The sequence below is a fragment of the Nanorana parkeri genome, unplaced genomic scaffold (genome assembly GCF_000935625.1).
Source record: "Nanorana parkeri isolate BGI_ZX_2015 unplaced genomic scaffold, ASM93562v1 scaffold580, whole genome shotgun sequence".
NCBI lineage: Eukaryota > Metazoa > Chordata > Amphibia > Anura > Dicroglossidae > Nanorana > Nanorana parkeri.
In genome coordinates this window covers 648,758-669,743 of record NW_017306848.1, presented here as the reverse complement: position 1 = coordinate 669,743, position 20,986 = coordinate 648,758, and the positions used below count along the sequence as shown (strand labels likewise).

The 20,986-nt window shown below is 40.7% G+C and overlaps 1 protein-coding gene across 2 annotated transcripts in view; it reads left to right on the top strand.

The window, feature by feature from the left end:
• MCC (mutated in colorectal cancers) overlaps positions 1–18,697 on the top strand; it is a 249,605-nt gene extending 230,908 nt beyond the window's left edge. For both annotated transcript variants that reach the window (XM_018562500.1, XM_018562502.1), the window contains 4 exons: positions 9,655–9,855; positions 10,771–10,862; positions 16,927–17,049; positions 18,191–18,697. In XM_018562500.1, the coding sequence (XP_018418002.1) occupies positions 9,655–9,855; positions 10,771–10,862; positions 16,927–17,049; positions 18,191–18,371 (597 nt within the window). In that variant the 3' untranslated portion in view covers positions 18,372–18,697. The remainder of the gene's footprint in view (positions 1–9,654; positions 9,856–10,770; positions 10,863–16,926; positions 17,050–18,190) is intronic.
• The last annotated feature ends 2,289 nt before the right edge of the window (positions 18,698–20,986 follow it).

Here is a 20,986-nt window from a genome sequence, read left to right as displayed (position 1 = left end):
GGATTATTGTTTTAATAAAGTGGATTCAACCATAAAGTCCAGGTTTAGTCAGTTCCTAACAGCTTAGAAAAGCCTGCTGTGTGTTTACATCAAAAGGGTGGCAGGCTGTGAAGATTTGAGTGCCTCTGTTGTTTTGAAAATAAATCTGTCCACAATGATTATACCTACAGTGGTGAATGGGGGCTTGTTTTAAAGTGCCTTTACTACATGTTCAGAATATGTAAATACTTTAGTGTGCATAGTCTGGGCACCACTGAACTTTGTAAAATTGTGGGCACAGGAATATAGGTACAACCTTACAAATGTTTATTAACAATAGTTGTGAAGTTGCCTTTTCTTGTCAAGCATATAAATTAGACATACCTGATATGGCTCTGTATAAACAAGAGCTATAGGACGTGCATAAGATGGCTTTAGCCATTTTACTACAAACTAAGTATCGTCACAGGCAGCAGCTGATAATGTGAATTGGGTTTAGGTAGAATTGGCATCGGGATAACGATGGGTACTTGTTGCCTAAAGGAGACATTGATACCCTTGAGGTCCATATTTTATTACATTCTGTAAGTTTGGATTCATGCTTTATAAGATAAATCTACAAGTGACACAAGTCCAAGAGGAAAAATATATGTTGTACAGTGGAGTTAAAATAACATTAAATCAAGGGGGTAATTTGTGTGTAATAGTAGGTTGTGCGTCCACAAACAGACACGGCAAGTCAAGACACTCCCCGGCTCCCTGCTCCTCCCTTCTCCTCCCTTCTCCAAGCTAGTGGATGGACAGCTCCTGGAAACTGTGCTGTTACTTATGATCTTGTACTGGACAGGAAGTTCAGGGAAGCCGGGCCGAGAGAGTTGGATCCAACTATTCGGAAATATGATGACTGTAGTGCTTGGGCAAAACTTTAAAGAAATACTTTGCTGGGCAATGCCTCCTTGATCTATATTCATTATCAAAAAACGTTTAAGAGTTTAATACTTTAACGAGGACCTCTTCCACAAAGCTCGTATTCAATAACTTTTTGATGAAGATGTGCTGCTGAGGAACAGTTCTCAGTTGCTTGCGGTAACGCATGTAGTTTGTTAGTACACTTTTATAATGCCAAGTGGCCATTTACCTTCTACTACTGGCTTTTTGCTGATGCTTGTAAAGGTACACATGGCGGTGTGTGCAAGGTTTTTGTTGCTGGAGTGTTGCTTTCAGAAGTACTAATTTATCTCCGTTTCTGTTTTATGGATACTTTTATCTATGTGCTCTTCTTTCTTTTTTTTTCTTTTCTTTCAGGTATTTATATAGCACCAACCATTTACGTATGCTTTACATAGTGCACATTCACATCAGTCCTTGCCTTCAAGGAGTTTACAATCTAAGGTCCGTATGTCACATACATATGAGGGCCAATTTAGACAGGATCCAATTAACCTACCAGCATGTCTTTGAAGTGTGTGGAGGAAACAAGAGTACCTGGAGAAAACCCATGCAGACTCCATGCAGATAGTAATTGTTACAAGTATTCCAATGTAAAAGTTTCCATGATTGCCTTACAATTACATTTGGTGTTGTAGATACAGGATAGAAAAGTAGCAGTACGTGGAGCTAAGTGCATAGTTTGTATTGGTGTCTCTGAAAGCTTTTCAGACATTTTTATTTTGTCTTGTCAGCTCCCTGAAAACCAAAGTTTTGGTCCAATTTTGTAGAATGCAATAACACAATATTAGTGACCTATATGACTCTTGTGTGATTGTCTCAGGAATATGCTATATCGTCACTGCTGTATTGTTCCATCTTGTTGCTTGATGGCTCCATCTCTTTGGGACTGTAGACAATGTACTTAAAAAAGACAACAGAATGCATTTTATTTCTTTGAACTGTGAAACGTGAGGTTTGAAGGCAGTTGTCAGGCAGAATACAAACTTTGAACTTGGAATTTTGAGCCATGTACAACATTATACCAGGACTGAAAAGGAGTATGCAGAAACTCTGTAATGTGAAGAACACGTATTTTAATTGTGTTTTCCCACAGCAAAATATTGTATGAGAACATAAAATGAGCAAGCCCCAGATAACCAGGTGTTTCTGCATTGTTCTCCTTCTATCATTTGTGTTACAATGTATTAGAGGGTATAAGACCAGTGACTGAGGTGGCAAGAGCTTTGTAATAAGCTTTTTTTTGCAGCAGTGGAATGATACTGGTGTTGCTAACCCTGATTTATGAGAGATGCAAATTGTGAGTGTATGGTGGGGTCCTAAAAAGGTTGTGGATAGGAAATACTGTGGAAATGGCCCTTGAATATTTACTAGCTGTTTACACTAGGTAGACTTAGTCTGCTCTCTCTTTTTACAGGCTCTGTAGAGAAAATGTAAGATTTGCTAATACACAGTGAAAGTGGTAGAAAGCCATCACAACTAAAGAAATGAATCCTTTTCATAACATTCATAGACCTTTAAAGTAATCCTATCAGAAATTAGGGAGCCGTTGTTACCTGTGGTGAATATTATGGTCAGCAATTGGATTCAGTACTTTGACTCAATGACTCAGAACAAGTATGCAAATCAGAAGAGTAAGAGAAAAGTCAGATGTCCTGATTTCCATACTCATGCCAGGTCATTGACGCTAAAACCATTGAAGCCAGGTTAGCATGACTGCCAGGCAACTAGTATTTTTAAAACCGAAGATAATCAATGACAGCCTCTATGTTTATCTTAGAACAGGTATTCTTCGGAGTTAGTTGGGAGCGTAGATCTTGAATGTTATGTATTATTTTTGGATAAGAGAGGCCCCGTCAATTGTTTTAGTGCGCTGAGTTCGATAGCCCTTTGGTTTCTATATGTGCCTGGCTCCTCCCTTGCCATTCTCTAATGTGCCTGGCACATTAGAGAATGGCAAGGTGTCCTTGCCATTCTCTAATGTGCTGAGAAAATAAGTTTGTGGAAATCAATCTTTTCTACTGCAGTCTTAATTAAACTAGATGTATTACAGTTGTTGGTGTTAATATATTCAGTCACATTTTGGTGCTTTGCTTAAATAATTGCACTATTAATTAGACTATGATAATTCCTGCATAAATCTTAATGTTCCAGCTAAAGCTTAACTACCTGGAGATGAAAAGAAGATTTGGTGAAATGATCTCCTCTAATTCTGACAAGTGTTAGGGTAGTGAGGGCATATTAGGTGAAGTTTACAAGCACGGCTGGTCAAGTCTGTTTGTAATATCTGCATCAGGTATTATATGAAGACGAGTGAGAGTAAGTAACCCACTTTATAAAATGCTACTTGGAGGGTCTCTAGAAGCACACTCCAAAGACATGCTGGTAGGATAATTGGCTCCTGTCTAACTTGGCCCTCGTATGTATGCATGTATGTGAGATAGGGACTTTAGATTGTAAGCTCCTTGAGGGCAGGGACTGATGTGAAAGTGCAACTATGTACTAAGTGCTGCGTAAAATTGTCGGCGCTATTTTTAAATACCTATAATAAATATCTATCTGATCTCAATGCCCATGATGCAGTGGCGGGCAATCCCCATTCAGGTGGAGACGCACTGCCTTTTTCTTTTAAGAAAATATACCAGCTAATGAATGGCGTAAACCTGGGTAATTTCAAATGGGCATAGGTATCATAGGTATCATGTCAAAACAACCAGTCAGTTGCAGGAAAAGTGAGGATTTGCTTAAAACTTCAGCTGCCTACATCTCTGGAAATAAATATTTTGACAGTTTTTTTAAGGGTGATCTCTGCTTATGTATTTGTATCACATGGTCATAGTAAACTGTCCTTTGTTTTTTTTATAGGCCTACTTAAAACGCTATTCCTGGTTCAACTGGGGATTAGTGTTTCCATGTTAAAATAAATAAATCCTACAATTTGCAGGTTCAGAAGGTGTGCATTCCAAGTGGGATTTTAGGAAATGTATTTATAGAAAAAAAAAGTCACATTCTTTCATGCATCAGCTATTGTTTTCTGTACTTTTTACACTGTCCATGAAATAATTTAAATGCAAGTAAACATTTATATACCAGTTTAGTAGTCATATGATAATGGAGGGTTGTGTGGTCCTCCAAGATGCTGTTGTGCATAATTTCCACAAATGTAAAAAGATCTAACTCTTACCTTGTACGTTGTGTTTCAGCCACATCACTCAGGCACATCCAGTGCTCCACATTTAGAATTGCAAGAAAAGCCAGCACAGAGGACCTCAATTACCAGTGCACCCACCACAGTGCAGTTATAAGGCACTACACACACAGCGTCTGAAATGTGGACAAGACACCTACATAAAATAGGCATCGTTTCAGGGCGATCTGACCCTTTTTTCAAGCAGGAGTCAATGTCATGTGATTCCTGCTTGACAATGGGTGGAATCTGTTGCAAACTTTGAACATTTATGGAGTTGTTTTGTCTTGTCTATGTGGCATTTTTGCACTGCCATATGATGATAAACTATATGACTGTTATGCACATTTGGAAGGTAGGACTGAAACTGAAGTCTGTGCTGGTTCTTCTTGAAATTCTTAATATTGTGCATGATGCATTAAGGTGGCTACACACAGGCTGTAATTTATGTACAGTACATTGTGAATGATCATTTGAGAGATCTTATGGAGAATGGTGATAAAAGGCATTCTGCTGGCTGGAAAGTTTAGTATAAGGTTCTGTCAACAATGCTATCAAGAAGCTCTCCATTATGGCTTCATATGGGTTAAAGTAGAACCTCATAAAGTAGTTTCCTTCATCATTTGGCTGGAGTTGGGGGAAGGGGGTTGAGTACAATCTGCAAGTTATTCTACACTGATAATTCTGAACAGAAATCTTCTGTGGTTTACCTGCTGCCCAAAAGATTCTGGTCCTGACCGTTGTTTGAATGGAAATGATTGTCTCCATAGAACTATATGGAGCGACCAATTTCAATTGAAACAATGCCAACCATAGAGTCAGGATATCTCTGCAGTGATTCCACAACGGAGTTCAGTGTAATGTACAGATTACACTTACCACTTCAAATGCTGCAGGTACCAACTTGTGTGGGGTTCTACTTCAAAAGGCAATTAGAAGCAGTCAGTAGATTAGTGGATGTGCACACTGGGCGAAAGGGAAATGTTCAAGTTTCATCCTTTGTTCCTGAATCAGATAACCTCTGTGTATGACCATTTTTAGATACAAACCCTTTATAAAGGTGTCCATGAACAGAGTTTAAAATGATGACACTATATTAAATATTTCACAGAAATGTATAAAAAGTGAATTTTCCATCCTTCCACTTTTAGCCATATGCGGATGAACCCCAGAGCATTGTGTGACCAACGTTTAGTGTGAACATTTATAAATCCCCTGCATTCTGGACAACAGACTCAGCCAGTTAGGTTTCTGAGTTTTCCTTGGTCTCCTGTGTTTCTGGCAGTATGTTGTAGAAGTAGGGAAGCAGCTGGGCTCAGAAAGGCTTGTGGCTCTGGCATACGCCTGTAGAATTATATTGCAGGCTGCCATTGGATATCTGAGCCCTTTTCTGTGGTTCCACACTTGAGACACTAGTTGTTTATGTGCTGTCTGTAATAATAATTATATGTTACAGCATATAAAATGTCAACATGTACTGTGGAAGAAACTAGATCTAGTTAATGGAGATGTAACTGACCAAGAGAGAGAGAGGTTTCCATAGAACCACTATCTCTGCAAAAGCTTCAATTAGGACCCCATGTTAAGAATGAAGACTGTATGGGGCAATGGGGAGCAAGGGAACTGTCGCCTATGGTTTTGATATGAAGAACACACTTTGTCTTCAGAAGTTATACCTGCAAGTTATCAATGCAGACACAGGAGAAGAAATTTCAGCAGCAGTGTTTACAGATGAAACCATGAGCTGATATCTAGACATTTCCACTCTATTGGTCAAAGATTAGCATTACCCTTCTGAAAGCCAGGTTCCCACCATTTTCCAGACCAGATCTGGAACGCAGAGCATTGCATTTTGCCGCTTTTCCTTTTTTTTTTATAGCATAAAATGGGCTTTCGGGTGCGTTCCAGTGTGTTTGCATGAGTTTCCATGTGTTCCAGTGCATTCCAGACCAGAGGAAATTAGACGAGCAGTATTGTTTTCGTCTGTTCCAAAACGGACTGCACTGGTGTGAACAGAGCCAAGAAATACCGTAGCGATACATTGGGATGCTTTTTTGGTCTGGGAACAAACTGTTCTGGTCTGAACATGATCCGGATATGGTGTGAACAAGCCCTAACGGGTTTAAAGAAATAATGCCATGTGAGAAACAGACCGTCTTTGCTGGCCTCTACTGAAAAAGCTGGTTGCCTGACTGTCCTGCTAATCTTCAGGCTTCACTACTTGGAACCACTGACCTGGAACAAGGATACAGATATCGTTTTCTGGCTTTTCTCTTACTTTCCTGATCTGCAAGTTATTTTATTTTAGCTAGTGACTCAAAAGTTATCGAAGACAGTGGTTTAGAATAACATCCAGTTATGAACATCGTCCGCTATATTTCTGTCATGTGAGGTTTATTTTAAGATGTATGGCTTATTTAAAGCAAAAAAAAAAAACGTTTTTGCAAACACAAGAACTGTATCTAAACATTTAAAACAGACAGGAACATGCAAAATCACTGAGAAATACTGCAAATCGGTTTTATATATGACGTGACTTGTGTGCTTGGGATACACGTCTGACTCAGTCCCTGCTGGTAATTACCCCCATCTAGGGACCCATCATCCTCCTTAGAAGGAAACTAAATTATTAGATGCATTCCCTTTATAATTTGTGAAACTTGCCAGAAAGTTGTGGTGCATATTTTTAGAAGACCTCCAATAAAAGCAATTTACATCTAAGCTGACTACATAACATAACCCCCAATGCAATATTCGAGGACTAGCACACTCTGAAGGCCACCGTACACAGACAGATGCTATTGCACCCCATGGCCAGTTGTTCCATGTTTAATACACCAACAATCAAAATGGCAAATGGTGCATTTGATCTTTTATTCATCTCTAGTTGGAGCAGAGTTCTTAACAAGGGCCACCTATACCCCACGATGGCATGGAACTGGATCTCTGAACAATTTAAATAATATATTGTTAGAATAGAATTTAACTGATAATCTAATCCTCTCTAAAACATAGGGGGAGTGGTTCTATGTTTCATAGAAGTGAACTGAACAGGGCTAATAAAGGTGCTTGAGATTACATTGCAGGATGCACAGCACAACACTGGATTTCTGACAGGATCCATAGGTTTTGTGGTTGTTTCTTTTACACTTAGCAAATAGATATAACAAATACTTTTAATGGTATATTTAACAGATTAAAAAGGAGAAAATAGTTCATGGTTAGGGTTTACACACCCTGAATTGAGATGATTAGATGTGATAACGTTTTGTTGTGTTTTCAGTTACATCCATTGTCACCTTTACCATAGAAATATACCTGTTTATCATACGTCAGTATACTTAGATCTCTAAAATCTAGAATGTATGCATTTAGCTAACTGATGTCTTTTATCCATTTATACTTTGAGGCAAGAAAATGGACGTCTTCTGTTTGTAAATCAACAGACAGAATATTTGATATGATATTCAGATACAGGTTAATGAGACATGTGAGACGTCAGGAAAGTTAGTCTTGGCCGCAGATGAGGCACAGATCTCTTAATATTGTTCCACAATGCTCAGAGCATCTACCCTTCCTGTCCCTTCACATGAGATGAAAATTGACAGCAGCTTGATATTTCCTAAGCGCAGCTGTTTATCTCATTTGTTTTAGAGAGCCTTCCTCCTCTAATAGATCTTTCATTTTAGGCACATCTTGTAAGTGATGTGTATTCAATAGCATTTCATAAATGTCCATGTTTCGTCTTGGGAGGATGGCATTTCATTCAGCATATAGAAACACGACAAAAACCACTCAGACAATTCTTCTACTTCATTCCAGGTCAGGCAGAGCACAGCTGGCTGGTCCAGCGACAATAGTGCTCCCCTTGTCCATGCTAGGGATATTGCTGTCAGAATATTAGTCAGAGATGCTGAAAAGTGTCTAAAAAGAATCTCATTGCAGGCAGTCTGATCCCACATGTCATTTTCCAGGGCTGATTAGAAAATGGAGTCTACCTGGTTTCTACGGGCAATGCATACAGTCTTTCAGACACGTATACATTTATTGGTATGCAGAAAGATGACGACAGGTTTGTTTGTTATTCCCAGACCTGCCAAACGTGACCATAGTTGACCGTTACTGCATCTGTTTTGGGCCCAGCAATTCAAGACTGTCCAGTAACAATGGGAACACCTAGAGTTACTTTAATAATTGTGAATAATCCTCTTGTCTTTTAATTGCTCTGCCACATAACCCAACTTGCTGCCTCATGCAGATAGGGTATGATATGTCACTGATGTACTGATCCTACAAAAGAACCATGACAATGGCTAAGGTAAAGGCTGTGATCTCCCCACTCTCTGGGGACACGTGCTGCAGGAATTCACTGTTGGAACAAAAAAAATGTTTTATAGTAAAAGCATTTGGAACGCTGACAAATGAGAGCTCTTCTGTGGAGAGAGAGGCATGCTTACCAAGCACAAGGAGGAGAGAGGAGTGAAGGAAAGCACACTTTCATTAACAGAGGGTAGCTTTTAAGAGATTGTGCCTTCATCATAGCATTCCTCTCTGGGGATTTTAGTCTTGCATACATTCTTAGTGAATTATGTATTATGTTGTATATTGTGCTGCACTGAAAGATAGGAATAAAATGCATAGTTAACAATGCTAAAAAGACACCAGTCCCTCAAGCTCACATTCTCCCATATTCTAGCGGTTTTGGTCCACAAGAAGGTAAAGCAGCTTTAGCCAATAATGTCTTGTGAAGGGGATTCCTCAGGCTAACGCCTGTCCAACATATACTCACCCCCATAGACAGACTCTATCTTCCTACCTCTCTTTCTGCCTCTCGCTCTCTCCAGAGCTTGGTTCCGGAATTAGTTTTCGCCAGGCCACAGTTCTGTTACATATGAGGGACGGTGTGCCTAGGCCAGTCTAAATAGTGACTTTCACAAAGTTCTGTATTTACATAAGACATAAGATCTCCACTGGTGTATCCAGGCATGGGCGCTAAATCTAAGCTTTAGCATCAGACAGTTCCTACTATGAATTGGTTAGGGTATTCTTTTTTTATATTCAACAGGAAAATATTAAGCAATTCACCAGAGATAACGTGGTGCCAATTTGTGGCCATAAACTGCTCAGTCCCACCACTATACAACTCTCTGATGAGGATAAGTCTATTTAGGGATGCACCAAGGATTAATAATGAGCTATTCCAACAGGTTGTACATATTCCACACTGAATGGGCATTTACCTTCTTGTCTCTATTCTCAGGAAGACATCTGCTGGTCTATAGCTAGTTTTCAGCTGAATAGTGGAAATTCTCCAAGTGCTGTGGTTTGTTTTAGCACAAATTGTGCACTAAAATGAATGTTAACAGATAACTGCAGAGGTTTGGTTAGTTTTCCCATAGTGGCAATAAAGAAATGCGCTCAGTGTCCCCATACAAGAAATTGGTGTGAAAAATGTGCTACCTTCTCGGTATAAATGAAATGAGAATCTCGCTTATTGCTTTGACCTTGCAGCTGACCTTGTGATTGTCTTTTGATGACAGGAGGAAATGGCTGAGCTCAAGGCACAGCTATACCTGCTAGAGAAGGAGAAAAAGGCTCTAGAACTTAAGCTGAGCACGCGGGATGCCCAGGAACAGGCCTACCTGGTTCACATTGAGCACCTCAAGTCTGAAGTGGAAGAGCAGAAAGAGCAGAGGATGCGGTCACTGAGCTCAGCCAGCAGCAAAGACAAGATGGGAAAGGTGAGATCACAGGTGTAGTGCTTATCATACAGCTTTAGATCTTTATTAGGTCTGTTTAGTGCATGGAACCACCCGGGAAGGCTTCCTGTAAATGAATGAGGGGGCATGTTTAAATCTTTAAATGGGAGCTTCGAATCATGTAAGTACCATAGAATGGGATATTCTTTGAAAAGGCTTTTGCTAGGTTTGCAGTATTGAGGGGTTTGTTTGTATTGGCTGTGAGTGGGCTTTGTGAGGTATTGTTTGGGGTGCTGGGAGTTGGAAAACTAACCTAGTAGATTCCCCTCCTACCTTCTGTAGTTTTGCCTGTGTCACAGCTTTGAACAGTAATTTGCCTTCCCAAACATCAGTTGGTTTTGGATAATTGGATGCTTGGTTAACACAAAAGACATGTTCTGCTCGTTTATGTTTGTTATGCTGAAAAATATATATTTGTGTTAATCTAGTAACTGTAACTGTATTTTACCTTCAGTTGGTTCTTTATGGCTCGCATATGTTGCACGCCTATGCTCCTGATTAGTCAAGTGCTGCATGTTTTGGTGTGTTGAAGGACTCTACCACTGTGAGTTGTCTCCAATACATTATACATGGTTCTCAGGGACTAGTATTTTATTTTCTGTTCTTTGTTTAGTTGTACTCTGAGCCACCAGTAGTTTTGAATGGCATACATCATCCTTTTAGCTTCCCTAAGAGTATGTTATAAACTTCTATCATCCTCTGTCTTGTCATACTCCCTTCACAGTTTTACAGTGATCTATTTATTTTCTATTTGAAATGTCTGTATCTGTACTTGAAAGCCATTTATTTAATAGAAGAATAAAATGCCTTGCTGCCGCTAGCTGTCTGTTGTGCTAATTATGCGTGCAATACACGATACCATGAATGATGTTGTTACGTATTTCTTTTGTCACATAGGAATCCATAGATGGTTCTGCATTATCCTTATCTGAGCTGAGACCGTACAATGATAGTGAACTTACATCAGAACTCACCAGTGCACTGAAAAGGTGAGTGCACAGACTGCAGAAGCAAAGAAATTGTAACAACAAACCGATTCCAACTGTAAGGGGCCGCGTTAACGGGCTTTGGCTTTATGTCAATTACTTCAATTTCACATTGATTTGAAATGGTTCAGAGGTCATTCAGAATACATTGGTACATATGACCTGCACCTGACCCCCTTCTGACCTGCATTTCACCTGCTTCATCCAGGTTTTGCATAAACTTGTATGGGAATACAAAACTCGCTTGAAGTGAACAAAATCGTATTGACACGGGCCCTAATTTTAGCGGGTATAAGAAAATGACATCTGCTTTGGTTGATCTTGTTTGGGAAGGGCATTTCACATTTTCTGTTCTGGTCTGAGACACTGATTATGACTTCTGTCATATTATAACTGCACAATTGTTGATATGTTGACCAAACAACAAATATTCGTCCTCTGCACCCATGGCTGTTCTTTCACTGCAGGTGTATGAGATCACAGAAGGAATTCAGCAGTGGCAGCCTCCGTATCGGATTTCATTCTAAAAACAAAGAGCTCTGCTAAGAACTGCTTGCATATAGTTTTTTAGGATTTGTTAAAGGATAAGTGCAATTTTTAAATAGGTGAACTTCTCCTTTTTGCCTCCTTCACCCTGATCTAAACAACCCGCAACCCTCCCCCATATGCACACTTGCCAAGAAACTGCGGCTTCCAGTGTTTTACATCCTGATGGCAGATGTTCAGTGCGCTGGCCATGCTTGTGAAGTAGCTTTCCATAGGGTTCTATTTAGCTACCTCCTGAGGCAGGAGTCATTTGGGAGAGGAGATGGTCCTTTTTTACCCAATAGAAAGCTACAGCACAGGTATATGCAGGTTGAGAGTGAGCTGACGGGATAAGGGCAGTTTGATTGGAAATGCACTTACTCATTATATGTGGATGTTGCTGTGAATCACAGCGCAGGATGTACTGCAGTTTGGATACAGCTGCCTCCTTTCCTTGCCTTCTTGTCTATAAGGGAAAACGGAGAGGTGATTTTTCTGTTGTAGACAGATGATTAATTGCCTATCACAGGAGAGACCCTATCATCACAATTCCTCTTCTGTGTCTTTAGTATTTGAGGTCAGATAGTCCACAGTGTCTCCAGTGAAATCGCATCATCTGCCCGGTTATGTCTGCTTAGTTGAAACATAGCAAGTCAGAGATGTCTACAGTACACAACTAGGACATAACTTTGTGACTTTTACATGCTGTAAGTACTCTCCCTATCGTCCAGTGTATGGCTGCTGGGTTTGGTTATTAGACTGACGTGCTTGATTGAATTGGTGTCGGAAAGATTTACAGAGGCTCCAATTCGAGGTCAATGTGTGTCTTAACAAATCACACACCTATATTTCCGTTTTTATGGTGCCATCAGTACATATAATGACACATTTTGGGGCCGATTTTTTTTAAATAGTTAGGTTTGCAGCTATACAGTTTGTTAATGGCTAGCTGAAAGCTGATTTGTCTCTTGAACAACATGCACTTTTTAGGTCCCTAACCTCCTTTCTCAGTATGATACTAGACCTATCGTTTAAGAAGACAAAATACAGATATCCCAGATTGGCAATTGATTCAAACACAGCCTCCGGTCACATCTATGTCGACATCGGCCACGGTGTACTAGGCTGACGCGTTTTCGGGGCACGCTCCCTTCATCAGAGCCATAGGATGCCCAGAGAGCGATCAGGATTAGACTTGAAAGTGAGCCAATCAGAATACACGACCATGTTGACACGGCAGTATCAACTCGCTCACTTGGCAAGCTATGACACTCTCGCAGGCCAATTTTAACCCATGTGCATTCAATACTGCTCTTGTGAGTATATTTGTATGTGTTACTTTTTATTATAATAAATGTTCTACATATGAGAGGGGCGCTCTTTCTTTTGTTTCTACATGTATTGAGGGATTTCCTAACCTTTGAGGAGCTGCCGCTGGATGTGTGGAGAGGTTGTCACGGATTAAAGGGTACTGGGATCACACTAGCACTGGGAATAAGATGTTTCTGTGTGTTGCAATAGAAAAATCACACTTGGACAACATGTAGTGATGTGCACAGAAACTTAATTTGCCTTTTTTTTTACTTAACAATAAAAACATTGAAACACATTCCATACCGAAGTGATATTTATGTACCTGAATTGAATGCTGAATTTGTCCTGAAATGAAAAAATCCACTTAAAAGAACTCACCCAGCTTAGTGCATTGATCCAATTGTATTTTAAAAGTAGCCAACACTTTAATAATTGTCTACAGAGGCTGATTTCTAGATGTTAGCAGAGCTGGGCACATTTTTTCTGTAAAGAGTTAATTTTCTATATCACGTTTTCTCATGATATCCCAGATATTCCTGCTCAGTGCTGGCATTCACAAAAGATACAGCTGGCTTTCTGGCTGTTATGGTTGAAGTATGAAATATCAATTTCTGCCTTCTCAAGAAAATGTAATTTTAAATCTCCTCTGTCTCTGCCATGAATTTTAAATTACAATGTTTGCTTCCTGATGTTCCATTCCAGTGACTGTGCAGTGTGGCACACAACAGGCTTGTCGTATGAAAATGTCTTTACCCAAGCACAGGCAATCGCTTTGTCGCCTACCTTGTCCTACTTTTACATCAGCTTTTTAGGACTTGATGCTGTGACACATTTTTTCGACATGTTCCAGTTCAACCTCTTTCTTTTAGATCTTGGATAGCATGGTGTCCATAACTTGCTCTTATGAGGCCTTACATGCCTAAAACAACTGTCAACATTACAGGCACCATAATATTAGCTTGGGTCTGTGTTATAAACCAGTATCTACATCCAAATCGTGGTTCCACCCTCAATTTTTGATGGTAACATTGTCACCGAGATTGCAATTGATGTAAAAATCTAAAATGTCAAACCGTCAGTGAAAAGCTGAGAACTGACTCTTGTCAGGTGTTTTTTTTTTGGGGGGGGTGATTTACATCTGTTACATTAGAGAGAAATTACAGTTTCCCTTCCCCTCCTGTTCTGTAAACACAACAGGAGAAGAAAACCCTCCAAACCTGAGCGAAATGCCCTCTTAGGATAATGTCACCATTGCTAGCTTAACCATTATTTTTGTTTTGGTGATGACTCAACATTTTGGATTTTCTCACTTCCTTCACTGTTGACAGTGGTCCCCTGAACAGAGTGCAATAAAAAGTCAGAGAAGTTTCCACCCCTCACAACTCCAAAATGTAAAAATATTTCCAGATACATCTGTCTGTAGATGAATTGGTAGGTACAGGAGTAGAAATGTTTGTTTTTATGGTAATCCCATCAAATGTGACTAGATGTTCCCTCAGCAGTGCAGCTCCTGAAACACTGGGACAGGTCACACAGCTCATAATAGCCAGGAAGGGACAAGGTACCAACACATGGGAAATTTGTAGTTGGTTTCCGCAGCTAAAACATCGATCAAACATTTTGCAGTATTAAGCCAGATAGCCTAACATTCCTCCTGAGAGATGGCATTCTCTGTCTTGTTCCCATGTAGTGGTGCATTTAGGTGCCGAAGGGGAAACAGGAGGAGTGTGGGGGTCATTGGTACAACTATGCTCAAACAGGGTAATTCTTTTCGTGGTGTAAGTCTGTTTAATTAAGGAGTATATGTAATGTTTGATTTGCACATACTATATTTTAACATTTCTACAGGAGGTATAGTGTACAACTTTTTCAGGGACTGAAAAGATATTAGGCCAGAGCGGTTCAGCGGTTTTGCCTGTAGACATCATAAAAAAAACTTCAAGGGGATTCCCATCTGGCTATGAAGAAAGGGTTCCCTACAAAGGTAGAAAAGGTTGTGTGGGGACATCCGTTTGCTGGAATATAGAACGCCATCTCAGACTTTGAGGGAGCAAGTTATGATGGGGCTGGGTAACCATTTTCAGTACATGGGTGAGATCCATAGGAACGTTGGCGTTGGGGAAAAAAAAGACGAAGCTAGACTGTGAACTCGTGATAATAGCTAGTGATATGCGAAATATACAATAATTTGACCAAGCTAGACTGTGAACTAGTGATATGCGAAATATACAATAATTTGACTAGGGACATCTTCCGCCACAGAGAACACTGACCCGGACCCGGATCCTTGTGAACAGTTGATCTCACCAATAAAGGGCTCATTTTAGTGTTTTCTCATCTGCTTCCTCTCCATAGACTTTCCTTTGACAAAGTTCTGAAATCACTCCAATGTGTGGCATGTCCTCTGCAATGATGCTTTCTATAGAATATGCGGAGATGGTCTTCCTTCCGGCATTCTGATTTGTGAATATAAACATGTGTACGCTCATCACGTTCTGCATTAGGTGGTTTACATATGATCATAGCTGCTGCCTGTAATACTGAAATATCAATTTGTAGCCCCTTACCAGCCAGTGCTGCGTATAGATGTGATGAAGCGTCCCACCTACTGCTTGTGCAGTAATCAGTCCCTTCATTAATACAAGAAGATGTCTGGATGCAAGGCAGTCAAAACATCTGCTAGGTGGGCTGTGCAGCAGCTTCTCATAACCATACATACAACAATTATTTCTGAATGCAACACACTTCTCCCCAGAGATAGCTACATAGACTGTTTGTTTGTTTTTTTATAATAGAAGTAAGCTATACATGAGGCGATAGTCCTTATGTGCCACAAAAGATAATCACCAGTGACACCTAGTGGGCACAAACAAGGTCTGCAGACATGCCTGATGGGATCAGCCTGTTCCTAGAAAGATGTTAATTTCACATGCAGTATATTTGGCATGTTGTCAGCACCAATTTGTCCCAACAGTTGTGTTGATTGTATGATGCCATGGATTTGATCAATTCTTGGAGCATTGAGGATGGTGTGTAAACATTGTTGTGTATTGGGTGTCAGGCATGTACTGAGGGTTAGCACTAAATAGCTCTGGATGACAAAACCTAGTTCATGTACAGTTTACTGAAACATCAAAGGCGGCACACTTTGGCACTGCTGCGCCAATAAGAAAAACAGACATATCAGTATTGGATGAAAATAACGTGCGGAGTTTTAGAATCTGTGTATCGTTCCTCTTTTTTTGTTGTTGTAAAATAATTATTTGTCTTGAAGTTGTGTTAATGTTTAGTGTTATGTCAGATGATATAGAGGCTCTTTTCCGCTTTCTTTGTACACTGTCAGTTGGAGCACTTAGCTCAGTGACAAGCTCTCTTTATTAAAAAAGAAGGTTCCCTGGATTGGTGCACACAGCTTACTTTTGATGTCTCAAATGGTGAGACTAAAGTTGCACATTGATAGTTGGGGTTCATACAAACCCTTCTATGAAATCAGCATCATCGCAGAGTTCTTGATTTTGAGGAAATGGTGACCACATAGTAATATAACATTTTCACTCTTTAAAATGAGTGCTACTGAGCGCTGTACTACACAAACCAACATCCCAGCATATTGTACAAACAGATCACACTGTTAGAGAGAAGAAAATCATAAGTAGGCAAAGAAGCTCCCATCATTCCCTGTCCAGCTACTCTGTATAAACTCTGCAGGAAGTGCTGGTTGGCTTCAGCAAAGTATACAACATTATCAATATTTTTATTGCACTGCCACTGCAATTTGTATGCTTTTTCCTTCCTTAATCTAAAGCCAAAACTGTTTATTTTAAATACAGTGAAGGGTTAAACACCTTGCCAGTTTTTTTGTTTCCATCTGTGTCCCATTGGGAAGATTTCACTTTCTGTCCTGTAAACACTACAGGAAGTAAAAGGGTATCCTCCATTAAAAAGATATTCACTCTGTTCCTATTCTGGTGGGTGAAAATGTTGGATTTCCCTCACTTTTAGGGCTGAATACAGTGGTCACCAGAACAGACAGGAGTGTAAACCTCCCCAGCGAGATCACAGCAAGGAAAACCTGAGGGGGGTTCTAACCCCTCGGCATGCTATCCAAGACTAAAAAACAAAACAATGGTAGTAGATACAATGATATATTATGGTGTGTATTTTTACATTGACGTAGTTGACCCGTTTCGAGGCCCGTGTGATGGAAAACTTTCCTTTTGTGTTGCAGGGAAAAGAAGCTGAAGTCCAGAGCACAGGAGCTGGTTAGCGCCTTAGAGAGACTCACTAAAAGTAGTGAGATCCGACATCAGCAATCTGCAGAGTTTGTCAATGATCTAAAGAGAGCTAACAGGTAAGTAACTGATCCCAGTACCATTCATAAGGTCAGCTGAACCCCCACTGTGTGTTAGCAGGAATATTATTTCATTAGATATTGCAAAGAGCAGCAATGGAGTTCAGTAACCCAGCAACCATGATTGAGCTGATTCATTCCAAAGATTCATAAGGATCAGTTATTATTGGCAATTACTAGCTGTGTGGCAAATGCTGCCACATAGAGGGATGTGTGCTTGTGTTAATCATATCCCTAAAAGCAGGAGTATCAAGGCTCACTGGTCTGGGTTTTATTTGGGAAGGCCTTACAGAGTGAAGCCCAATCCTGCAAAGTTTTAGGGGACAGCTTGAATCCCTCCATCATATATCATTTTCATGTGGAGGCTATTAGGGAGTTGACATGTCTTGCTTTGTAGAATATTCTTTATATACATTTTAAAGGAAAAGTAAATGTGCACCACAAGGAGAATGTTCACACGTATTATGTGACTATTTACATCAAATAGGCAATCATCTGCAGAGGAAATGAGTATTGGGGTTTTCTTTACATATGTCCATATGATTGGGTAGTTGAAGTCACTCTCCACACTATGGGGCCTATCTGCAGGGCCTTTCACCTGGCGTACATCTGTTAAAATTTGTTCTGTATGGATATATGCCAAAACGAACTTTAGTATTTGTTTCTTTGGAAGGCAACATGTTTTTGATTTTTTTTAATGTAATACCACATTATGGCCACTAGATGTCACTAAGAAGCATAGCAAATACGTATTTCCGAAGCTCCTTTAGCTCCATCTTGTGGCCATAATGCAATATGACATGAAAATGTTCAACAATTCACTGCACTTGTAAGGTGAGAACACGCAGCCCTGTGAATTGTTTATAAATAGACCCCTATGTATTGTGTAAACATTATGACTTTAGTAAATCAGCCTCCATTGTATTGTAGCAAAATGTTGCCATATACAACAGTAAGCATTGAGAGAGAATTGGATTAGGGAGCCCTCTATTAGAATGTGGCACTGCCAAGGGGGCCACATACTGTATGTGAGCTAGGGTCCCAGGCATTCTATGAAGCCATTGTTTGTCATCTGGGAAGGCAGGCATATTATACATTGAGTTTCTAGAGTCCTGTAATATTGATTTTGCTCTCTGAACAGTAACCTAGTTGCAGCATATGAAAAGGCCAAGAAGAAGCATCAGAATAAGCTGAAGAAGCTGGAGTCCCAGATGATGGCCATGGTGGAGAGACATGAGACCCAAGTGAGGATGCTGAAGCAGAGAATAGCATTACTAGAAGAGGAGAACTCCAGACCTCATGCCAATGAGACATCACTGTGAAGCCAACCCTGGAGTCATGTACGTGCCATAGCTATGCCTGCAATACAGACTGATGACTCCTCTGGCAGTCTGCTCCTGGGTGTGACTGGAAATAACAAACATTGACACTCAAATATGAAGCTTTTTAAGCCTACTGTGCAGAAGAAGAAACATTCACTTCACCTCCAGTGATATACCTGACCAGTTTTTTTTTATTTGTACACTGGTGTGTGCCAAAAATGTCGCAGCCGCACAAGCAGATAGTGCGCTGCGTGTGGAATGGGGGGACGACTTCAGAAACCTGACTTCTACAATGCACCTTTGTTTTCTTCCACTTCATGGACCATGTGAGGTGCTGTCCTACAATGACTACCAGCAGAAAAAATACAAATGTATTCCCCAGCTGGAGAGCCATGTCTCGGCTATCCTCAACCAATACATCACACCGCCTCAACTCGGGTGCTTGGTATGACGGCACCCTGCAGCTTTAATACTCTCCAATAACACATACAGAGGCTAACTGTGTTTCTTTGTACACTGTGAGTACAAGTGCTTTGGTTTTCATTTTATATCGGGGGCTTTTAATCAATATTCATAGCCTATTTTTTTATGTGTTGCTTCATATATAAATACCCACAATATTGGGGTTGCCAAGGTGTAAGTGACCACATGCATTGTATTGTGTCAGCATAGGATGTACAGCCAGTCATTGCTTACACGGAAAAAACAAGGACACTGGTTGGCAGATGGGACGTGTGCAGACTCTGCTTAGGACTCCCATCCAGTAGTTGGATAGTTGGGACGGCTTTACCAAAAACATTTTCATCGGTCATGCAACCTTCCTAAACAGTGTCAACATTACAAATGGGGTTCTCACCATATTCAGTTTTGGGGAAATGATGGTGGTCTGAATCACATGCACTTATTACTTAGAATGTCCAGTATGATTCTGACATAGAGAACTAGTAGCAGTTACTAGGTGCTCCGAGCTATCCCAGCGCTAGCAGAGGTTACTAGGTGCACCCAGCTATCCCAGCGCTAGCATAGGTTACTAGGTGCACCCAGCTATCCCAGCGCTAGCAGAGGTTACTAGGTGCACCCAGCTATCCCAGCGCTAGCAGAGTTTACGGGGGGCACCCAGCTATCCCAGCGGTTACTGGGGGCACCCAGCTATCCCAGCGGTTACTGGGGGCACCCAGCTATCCCAGCGGTTACTGGGGGCACCCAGCTATCCCAGCGGTTACTGGGGGCACCCAGCTATCCCAGCGGTTACTGGGGGCACCCAGCTATCCCAGCGGTTACTGGGGGCACCCAGCTATCCCAGCGCTAGCAGAGGTTCCATTGGTTTATGGCTTCCTTAGAGCTGTATTGAAAAGTACATAGATTTACTATACTTCTCCCCTTTGGGTTTGGTACTTGTAGAATAACCAGCCCATATTGAGGAACACTTTCCTATGTGAATTGAAAATGCACTTTAAGTAATTAGCTCTAGTAGATAACATTTTACTAAGGGCTTGTTCTAGTCATCTCTACAAACCATGTGCTGCCCAAAGGATGCTAACTCTGAAATCAGCCTTACATTATGAATAGTATAACAAAGGAGAGGAAATGGAGAACACTAGAAGAATGCGGTATGGACCAAACTAAGGCAAGTCTGCTGGGACAGTACTTGAAGCGTATGTCAAGGCAAGATCAAATAAATTGGGTAGAGGACACCAGAGACAACACAAGAAGTGGGTAGAGGACACCAGAGACAACACAAGAAGTGGGTAGAGGACACCAGAGACAACACAAGAAGTGGGTAGAGGACACCAGAGATTTGACCTTCTGACAAAAGTAACTTATTTTTTTTTGCACTTATCAGACAGATATAAATAATGCTTCCAACTGTATATTAACATCTTAATGCCGACCATACTCTATATGGCAGCTCGGCAGTGGGCTTTAACACACAGCTGCCATGTACTGTATATGCGTACTGCCAGTGTCCCTTGTTTGGGCCGGGAGCGTGCTCATTCGGCACCCCCAGCACAGCGATGGTTCTGTCACAGCATCTGCTCATCATTTACAATGGGGAGCTGGTGAGGGCGGGCTTCCAATGAGTGATCACATGACCAGGAAGCACATATAACACCTCTGATATGAACTTTTAAAGGGCTTGATCTGGTGAGATGGAAAGGGTTAAACAGACCATTAGGGAGCAAAAAAAATAAAAGTTCATTGTTAAAGAAAAACTCCAGAAAATGTCAAATGTAACCCTTGTAGTGGGGCCACCTCAAAACGAACAGTTAATCCTTGCAGTACAGGGGTAGCCCCAGTGTGAGGGTTAATCTTTAAATTTCCTGGAGTTGCTCTTTAAGGTTTAATATCACTGACATTGTGCCAACAGAGCGACAGAGAATCTACACTGACTGCTTTGTCACAGAATATGGTTTGGTAAGGTATGCAGTTGACAAAAGTGAGCCCAAGGTCAGCAACCAATTCAGATGCTTTCCAGTTATTGTGGTCGGCACATGGTGACCTCTGGACATTCTCCAATTAAAGGGATTCAACAGTTTGACAGACTAATGCAGTTGGAGTCAAATATTTATCATTTTGATTGTAAAACACATACTGACATCACAGACCGGGCTTGG